The 9,236-nt window shown below is 35.5% G+C and overlaps 2 protein-coding genes across 2 annotated transcripts; one reads left to right on the top strand and one right to left on the bottom strand.

The window, feature by feature from the left end:
* The first annotated feature begins 1,851 nt into the window (after nucleotides 1-1,851).
* LOC141711716 (heat shock protein 90-2) lies at nucleotides 1,852-5,161 on the top strand. The gene is made up of 3 exons (XM_074514365.1): nucleotides 1,852-2,061; nucleotides 2,921-3,062; nucleotides 3,160-5,161. Exons 1-3 carry the CDS (start codon nucleotides 1,939-1,941, stop codon nucleotides 4,992-4,994), a joined length of 2,100 nt encoding a protein of 699 aa, XP_074370466.1. The 5' UTR covers nucleotides 1,852-1,938; the 3' UTR covers nucleotides 4,995-5,161.
* A 1,817-nt stretch (nucleotides 5,162-6,978) lies between these two features.
* LOC141713894 (putative F-box protein At5g55150) lies at nucleotides 6,979-8,922 on the bottom strand. The gene is made up of 2 exons (XM_074517459.1): nucleotides 8,654-8,922; nucleotides 6,979-8,480 (listed from the first exon to the last, which is right to left on the bottom strand). Exons 1-2 carry the CDS (start codon nucleotides 8,826-8,828, stop codon nucleotides 6,979-6,981), a joined length of 1,677 nt encoding a protein of 558 aa, XP_074373560.1. The 5' UTR covers nucleotides 8,829-8,922.
* Nucleotides 8,923-9,236: the final 314 nt, after the last annotated feature.

The following is a 9,236-nucleotide window of genomic DNA, read 5'->3' as shown; positions in this document are numbered from 1 at the left end:
AGTATGATTTTTGGATGCTTGTTTTTGTTTTGTTCCTGGCTACTTTGAAAATGATTTATGCGGTTTTGTGGGAGATCTGTTTTTCGTGCATTGAATTTGGGCTGGTGCCGAATATTAGAAGAGCTTACTTTTCCCAACTAAAATGTGTTCATCTTTTGAGATCTTTCACCCTCGGCTTGTCTATAGATGTTTTTTGGCATGTAGATAGCTTGGGTGCTTCTGAACATTGGGCTACAGGTGGTGCGTATGTGAAGGTCATTTGTGATATTATTAGTTCCAGGATTGGTGCATGTATGATCGATGAGGAAGCCATTTTAATCTTTTTTCATTCAAAGAATCTTGAGATTCATGATGTTAAACAATCTGAAAACACAAGCGACTATTTGCTTAGCTCGTTTATTTGTTTAATCCCGGTTGTGTTTTTTTCGATGGGAGTTTTGTTCCTATTGAAATTAAGTTGTAATATTGGTTGATGCAATTTATAAAAAACATTTTGTCAAAAATAAATAAAAATATCATGTCTTAACTCAATAGTGAATATTATCAAAATATAAACAAATGAGTTTTTAGCTCAGCTGGTTGAAATCATATGCTTGTTATAAGTATGTCATGAGTTCAATTCTCCATTCCAACAATATTTTTCCATATTTATTCAAGTACGAGGACAAATTAGTAATTTCGAATTAAATGTTTCCCCAAAAAAGCAATGTGTAGTATTATATATATAATAGATATATTTGAACTTACTGTTTGAGTTCTATTAGTATACCATGATGTTAATCTTTTATTTTATTTACTTTTATGCGCCGACGGTATTTTGTATTGAACAATTTGCTATTCTTGCTTTTGTGAATGTATAGTTTTTTTTAAACTTAATGTTTTGGTTTGGACAACATATTTCGAAGGACATATAATTGCTAACGACATCATATCCAAATAGATCAATGTCTGGATCGGGTATTTCAGCTGATACAATGAAATCAATTTGGTCGGTCGTTTTAGGATTATTGCCAGGATGTAACCAAATTAATATATGAGTACGAGGTAATCCACGCTTCTGGAACTCAATAACATGCATAACCAAATTAATATATTTTATGGAATCAAGATGTTTTAATTGAAAAAAGTGGAAAATATGTGTCTGGATCGGGTATTTCAGCTGATACCATGAAATCAATTTGGTCGGTCGTTTTAGGTTTTAGGATTATCGCCAGGATGTAACCAAATTAATATATGAGTATGAGACAATCCGCGCTTCTGGAACTCAATAACATGTATAACCAAATTAATATATTTTATGGAATCAAGATGTTTTAATTGAAAAAAGTAGAAAATATGTTATATTAGAATTAAAAACTTAATTGATGTTTTAGTTGAGAAAATTAATTAATTATTTCAGCAATAATAATATTATTAATAATTGTGCGAAAACCAAATCATATAAAATGATATTATATATAGATTTATGAATAAAAATATATTAACAAATATAATAGTATAAAACAAATTGATTTTTTTGTTATAGATGAGCAATACATATTCATCCAAACGATGACAATAAATTTATGTTTATAAGTTATGTTAACATTATTATTTTTATTTTGAAAACAAAATTATTCAAAATTGGAATAGTCAAAGCAACACACGCCACCAACTGGGACCGCCTAACAAGCCGGCTCGGATCGGCTTACCCAATCAAACACAACAATCTCTACCCACTAGCGTCACAGGCCACACACCCACTTCCCTCACAGCCCCATCCAATTGGTCAAAAACTAAAAAACAACGTCTCAAAGTAGAAGGATCTAGAAACCCTAAAACAACAATATAAAGTCCCGCTTCTTCAGTCTTATTATCTCTCTCACTTTAACCAGCCTCTCTCTTCATCCTCTCCAACTGAAACCCTAGATCTTAAATCAAGGTTTTTTAGTTGCAGCAATGGCGGACACTGAGACGTTTGCTTTCCAAGCCGAGATTAACCAGTTGTTGAGTTTGATTATCAACACTTTTTACAGTAACAAGGAGATCTTTCTCAGAGAGCTCATCAGTAACTCTTCTGATGTAAGTCTTTCTCGTTAAAGATTGAATCTTTTTACTTATTGTATAGTTTGAGATGTGTTTGTGCTTTGTTTCTTCGTGTGTTATTGATTTGTGTGGTAGATCATAGATTTTTATGTTATTCAAACTGCTCTGTTTGTTTGATCTGTAGCTAGTAGGATAATGATGAAATTTACGGCTTAGTATTAGCAATTGAGGCTTAGTGTATGTTTAAACTTGATTTCACTTAGCCTTTGCGAGTGTTAAGGTTTTGATTATGTTTTAGCGACTGCTAATATGATACCAATGGTTACGGAGTTACGGTAGTCATTTAATTGCTATATTTTAACTTAATTGAGATGAATTTGATAGTCTTAATTAAGATGAATTTGATAGTTTAACGATGTAAGGGTTCAGACATTAAGCTACTAGTAGTGTGAAGTGTTGATTTAGAGGTTTTGGTTGCCTTCTGAATTTTCTCATCAAGTTGTTGGTTTATAGTTGTATGTATGTTTATCAGTCTATGGGAAGTATATTGTTTTAATTGCAGGGTCGGAATTATTTTACACCAAGTTTGGGTCTTTTTATAGACTAACCTAAAGGAAAAGAGAGATATTTGTGGTTGATTTGAGTGTGTAATTGAATATGTTTCCAATCCTTGTTAAGATTTAGGGATTTTAGTGCGACAACATTTAAGTTGTGTATGGAGGCTGTTCCTTGATATGTATATTGAGCATGTGACGGTAGAGATATGTTTGACATAGTTCCTGGTTCCTTCAATTGATACCGAAGTAGTCGGATGTAACTTTAAGTTGTAGTATATGACATGTATCATCAATTTTAAATTACATTGGTTGGCTGATGTTAAGTTGTGTCAATCCAGGCTCTTGATAAAATTCGCTTCGAGAGCTTGACTGACAAGACCAAGCTAGATGCCCAGCCAGAGTTCTTTATCCACATTATTCCAGACAAGACCAACAACACCTTGACTATCATTGATAGTGGTATTGGAATGACCAAGGCTGGTGAGTTATTATCTTTTTGATACGTGTTGGAATGTCTATTACTACGCTAGTTTGTGACTGGTCAATCTAATCTGATGTTTACAATTTTGAATTTCAGATTTGGTCAACAACTTGGGTACCATTGCAAGGTCTGGAACCAAGGAGTTCATGGAAGCTCTTGCTGCTGGTGCTGATGTCAGTATGATTGGTCAGTTCGGTGTTGGTTTCTACTCTGCCTACCTGGTTGCTGAGAAGGTTATTGTCACAACAAAGCACAACGATGATGAGCAGTATGTCTGGGAATCCCAAGCCGGTGGATCATTCACTGTCACCAGGGATACCTCAGGAGAGGTTCTTGGAAGGGGTACCAAGATGGTTCTTCATCTTAAAGAGGACCAGCTAGAGTACCTTGAGGAGCGCAGGCTCAAGGATCTTGTCAAGAAGCATTCTGAGTTTATCAGCTACCCTATCTCTTTGTGGATCGAGAAGACCACAGAAAAAGAAATCTCAGATGACGAGGATGAAGAGGAGAAGAAGGATGAGGAAGGAAAGGTAGAGGAAATTGATGAAGAGAAAGAAAAGGAAGAAAAGAAAAAGAAGAAGATCAAGGAGGTCTCTCATGAATGGTCTTTGGTTAACAAACAAAAGCCCATCTGGATGAGGAAGCCTGAGGAAATCACCAAGGAGGAGTATGCTGCTTTCTACAAGAGTCTTACAAATGATTGGGAGGAGCACTTGAATGTGAAGCACTTCTCAGTTGAAGGTCAGCTGGAATTCAAGGCAGTTCTATTTGTTCCCAAGAGGGCACCCTTCGATCTTTTTGACACTAAGAAGAAGCCCAACAACATCAAGTTGTATGTCCGTCGTGTCTTCATCATGGACAACTGTGAGGACCTGATCCCTGAGTACTTGGGCTTTGTCAAGGGTATTGTTGATTCCGAGGATCTTCCACTTAACATCTCCAGGGAAATGTTACAGCAGAACAAGATCCTCAAGGTCATCCGCAAGAACTTGGTGAAGAAATGCCTTGAGCTCTTCTTTGAGATTGCTGAGAACAAGGAAGACTACAACAAATTTTATGAAGCTTTCTCCAAGAATTTGAAGCTTGGTATTCATGAGGATTCCCAGAACAAGACTAAAATTGCTGAACTGCTTAGATATCATTCCACAAAGAGTGGCGAGGAGATGACCAGCTTGAAGGACTATGTCACAAGAATGAAGGAGAGCCAGAGTGATATCTACTATATCACTGGAGAGAGCAAGAAGGCTGTTGAGAACTCCCCCTTCCTTGAGAGGCTTAAGAAGAAGGGCTATGAAGTGTTGTACATGGTTGATGCCATTGATGAGTATGCTGTTGGTCAGTTGAAGGAATTTGAGGGTAAGAAGCTTGTTTCTGCTACAAAGGAAGGACTCAAGCTTGAGGAGAGCGAAGACGAGAAGAAGAAGAAAGAGGAACTAAAGGAGAAGTTTGAAGGACTCTGCAAGGTAGTGAAGGATGTTTTGGGAGACAGAGTTGAGAAGGTCATTGTGTCTGACCGTGTTGTGGATTCACCATGCTGTTTGGTCACTGGTGAATATGGCTGGACTGCTAACATGGAGAGGATCATGAAGGCACAGGCTTTGAGGGATTCTAGCATGGCTGGTTATATGTCTAGCAAGAAGACGATGGAAATCAACCCAGAAAATGCCATCATGGAGGAGCTCAGGAAGAGAGCTGATGCTGACAAGAATGACAAGTCTGTTAAGGATTTGGTTCTCTTGCTATTTGAGACCGCTCTGCTTACCTCTGGATTCAGCCTTGACGAGCCCAACACCTTCGGCAACAGGATCCACAGAATGTTGAAGCTTGGTCTCAGCATTGATGATGACGATGTTGAAGCTGAAACTGACATGCCTCCATTGGAAGAAGCTGATGCTGATGCTGAAGGCAGCAAGATGGAAGAAGTTGATTAAAGTGTTTTCTTTTCTACCGCATCTTAAAAAACCAGTATTAATTTCTACCTTTTGAATATTTTTACTATGTTTTAATCTGTTTTGAAGACTCGACAAATTTGAGTAGGAAATGATGGCATGACATTTTGCGTTTATGACTATTGTTAACACAGTGGTTGTTTTCTCAAGCTCTTATTTTTGTGTTGGGGAGTTAGTCCGATGTTTGAGCGTATATATGATCCTTGCATTTTCTTGAATCTATCTGTGTTATTTGTTCTGTTTTGTGGCTGTGTTATTTGTTCTGTTTTGTGTGTGTTGAGATTCAAATGTATAGAGATGAAAACCTTAGACCAGTAAAGCAAAGCAGCAAACCTTGGTATGATTCAATATTACATGCATTAGTAATAAAGGTAAAAAGACTGCTCAGTAAATTAAGTTGTAAAACCTTTATGAAAAATTATGTAATGCTGTTTTGGTATTTAGTTCACCAACAAAATCCAGTTTATTCTAATGTTATTAATCTAAATTTACCAAGGGGTTGTTTGGTTCTGGTTATGTTTGGTCCAGAAATTTAATCCTTCAGACCTCAAACTTCAAGTTAAGAGTTTTTGATACTCTAGCGGGGATGTGGTATGAAAAATGGATACGAGTAATCAAATATATTTTTTATTTCTTATACAATTTTATGTGAAGAGAAAATTATGTAAATGTTTTACACAAAATTAATTAATAAACTAAAACAACAAAAAAATATAATGATATTAATTTATTGAATTAATAAATTAAATATATTATTACAATCACTCAACCAAACACTATGATATTATATTTTACTGTATTATTATTTGTACTTTGTAAATTGTCAATTTGTTAAAATATATGTTGGAGCTAAATTCATTGAATAGTTTTATAGCCAATTAGATAGTTTGTGTTTATGTACCATGTTATATACAAGAGGCAACACCGCATGAACAAAAGTGTGATAGTTGCAGAGTGACCAAGCCCACATTAATATTCAAAGTGGAAAAAGAACATGAGGCGACAGCTAACAAGTGTTTGCAGAAAAATTAGAATCTCCAACATTACTTGTGCATAATGTGCAGTGCATCTCAAGTTGAAGATGTTAAAGACCATATTCCCGGAAGGAAGATTCAACATCCAACTTCCATAAAGTTTTTATAACATAATCGACAAGACATTGAGCTACTCAAAACTACAGCCTGAATAAAACATACTCCTGTAGACCACAGAGAACTATAAGAACACTACAAGAACATGCCTCGTAGCTATGCCCTGAAAATGAGAAAACCTCCCCTCAAAGTAGATCCCTCAAAATATCTCTTAATTTTACGAAAAGGAATCTGTGATCAGATTACCAAAAGATGCCAGGATCTCATGAACCAAAGAGGTCTTCAGTTCTTCCAGAAAACTGATATTACCATCCCTTCTAACTAGCTAAAATACCAGAAAAAGATAACTACCAGGAGTTCAATATACCTACCTAAGCCTGAACAAGTCTGGTCACTCAACCAACATCCCAATTGCAAAAAGATTGAATATGCAATTGAAACCATACCCCTAAAACTTGCAACTTTCTCAGAGCATGGCAATATTCATTGATCCAAAATGTATACTCCGTTTCTAAGTTAATTTATAACACATGCCAAGTACAAATATGACAAAAGAAACAAATAGTTCCTTTTTGGGAAATTCTCCGTGATATCCTTTTGTTTTATACTTTTTCAAGTGGTGCCATTCCGTGTTTTTACATACGAGTGGTACCCTTGAGGTTAAAGATTCTACAAATTATATTGTTATTCAAACGTTAAATATCAGGGTATTGAGCATTTATTAGAAAAGTTAATAGTGCAGGGTGCCATTGACAATTTCCCTTATTTTTTTAACCGAAACAAACAGATTTCTTACTCGCAACAAAGCCAAATGTATTGTTGAAAAATATTGAAGTCCTACCAATGTCATCAGAAGTTACACAACAAATAATTGATTAAACATTAGAAATTTTAGAAGGGGTAAATAATTTAGAATAGAGGCAAGCGCCATCTTCAGTTTTGTAAGTGAATTTACCACTTCCCACGTCATAGATACCACAAGTCATAGTATCAGTATGACCATGACCCCAATTTTCCTCATCATAGAAGTATATGGAGTTAGATTTGTATCCATTGTGCTCATCAACTGATATAGACATACCTTCATTCTCTAGCAATATTATGGATTCTTTTACAGGGAGGCTGCTTATCTCTTTCCAGTAGTAATGGTAGTAGTGATTTCTTTTTCCATTGTAACTATTGCCACTCGGGTTCAACTTAAAAATACGAAATGATGTGTACTTACTTCTTACAATTATCCTCATGATCATCAACAATTCTCTATGTTTTGATTCCACCAGATAAAAACAGCAGCAGTAGCATTCAGCAAACCACTGAAGTGACCTAGTATTAAACACGACTTCTGCTATCTTTGTCTGCTGCCATGCCTGTGGCTGACCTATGCAGAAACTGGTGTTGCCATTGATGATATCACTGTTGTAAACAAAGAGATCTCCTCCGCTACCAATGGTGTAAAACTTTCCACCACTAAAAATAATATCTTCGGCCTTTACCTTCAGCTTGACCCATGATGTAGATACAGCTGGTCTACAGAAGGCCAGAGAAGTATTGTCATAGTTCATACATTCTCTTCTACTAGAAAACTTGACACATATAATGCAGTTATGATCAGTAGGTGAAGCTCCAGAAGATACAAATTTCATAAATAAACCAAGTTTATGACATGGTGGCAGAGGGGGAAGTTGGAGAAGAAGTGCTGTGATAGGATTATAAAGAAAAGGTTGATGATCAGAATCGCCAATAAGTAACCATCCATCATATGAAGCATAAGTTTGCAATTGAAAAAGATCAAGGTTACATGTAAAGCTGGCATAATTATCTTTAGTAGCAAGGCTAGGAGGATATTCAGGGCACTTATATAAATTTTTCTTCAAAAAAATCTTTTCGGATCGATCTTTATGGAACAATAACCACGGAGTCGTTGGCAAGATGCGGGTCTGCCATATTTGTTTAGCAACAAATCGCCAAGAACGACAAACACCAAGACACTGAGAAAGATCAACAAAGGTATAGTTGTTCATATCATAAAGGAATCCAAAGATGACAAAGAGTATATCATCAGGTAGGTCAGCCCAAGACATTCTGCTGATGCCGAAAATGTACCTTGACTTGACAGTTCCAAAGCTAGATTCTAAAATGGCACTCAGTTTACCCAGAATTCCTTTGTTAATCATACTAGCAAGTTTTCCCAAATCCTTAAATCGTGTACCGAAATAACTGTCTCTACTCTCAGAAATATAATTATTAACATTGATTTTAAGATGCAACAACAGCTCTTCATCACCATTAATCTTCAAAACATCAACCAACAAATTATCATTCATAGCCAAACACTTAACCAAAATCTTTGTTAAACCCTTACCAGGACTCGAATACAGAAAACATATTTATCACCTAAGCATCAAAATCAAATCAAAACAAACATTAGCTAAAAATACAATTTTTACCAATAAAATCGAATAAGAACTGATCAACACTGCCCTAGATATTAAAAATTTTACACAAAACAGGTCTAAAAACTTAAATAAACGATAAAGAATGGGATTTTACCAGTGGAAGAAGAGCTAAAAACGTTGTCGGACAAGGCTAAAGTGAGGACGCTGGTGAGAAAATAGCCGGCGGCAAGAAAAGAGGAGTTGATAGTGGAGGCGATATAATCGTGGGGACGTCGAAAGGTGAGACGAAAAGACCTGATTATAGCAGTTACACCTTGTTCTGTAGCCATTACTTACAAGTGAAGACCAACAAAATTAACAAGCAGAGCAAAGGCTATGTAGCTAAAAGGCTTGCATGAGTACGAGAGACAAAAACCAAAACCCTACAAAGTTTATTTTGCTAGGAATCAACCTTCTTCTCAAATTTATAATATTCTGTTTAAATATTTATGATTTGGTTATTAACCAATATAATTTTGGAAAAATGCTACGGTTCACAAAAATTTTCACCAAGTCCCCTGGATGTGAGGTGGCATGCGATGTGGCAGCATGTAGTAATGTACACGGATCACACATATTTTTAATTTTTAATATTATATTTTATTTTTATTGGTCGAATTGTATTTTTTTTGAAACAACGAATTGTATTTTTATTTTAGTTTTGTGTTAGTTTGAATCGATTGTATAATAATTTTTTT

Source organism: Apium graveolens, chromosome 3, assembly GCF_009905375.1.
Source record: "Apium graveolens cultivar Ventura chromosome 3, ASM990537v1, whole genome shotgun sequence".
Classification (NCBI taxonomy): Eukaryota; Viridiplantae; Streptophyta; class Magnoliopsida; order Apiales; family Apiaceae; genus Apium; species Apium graveolens.
This window is presented reverse-complemented; position numbering and strand designations above follow the sequence as displayed.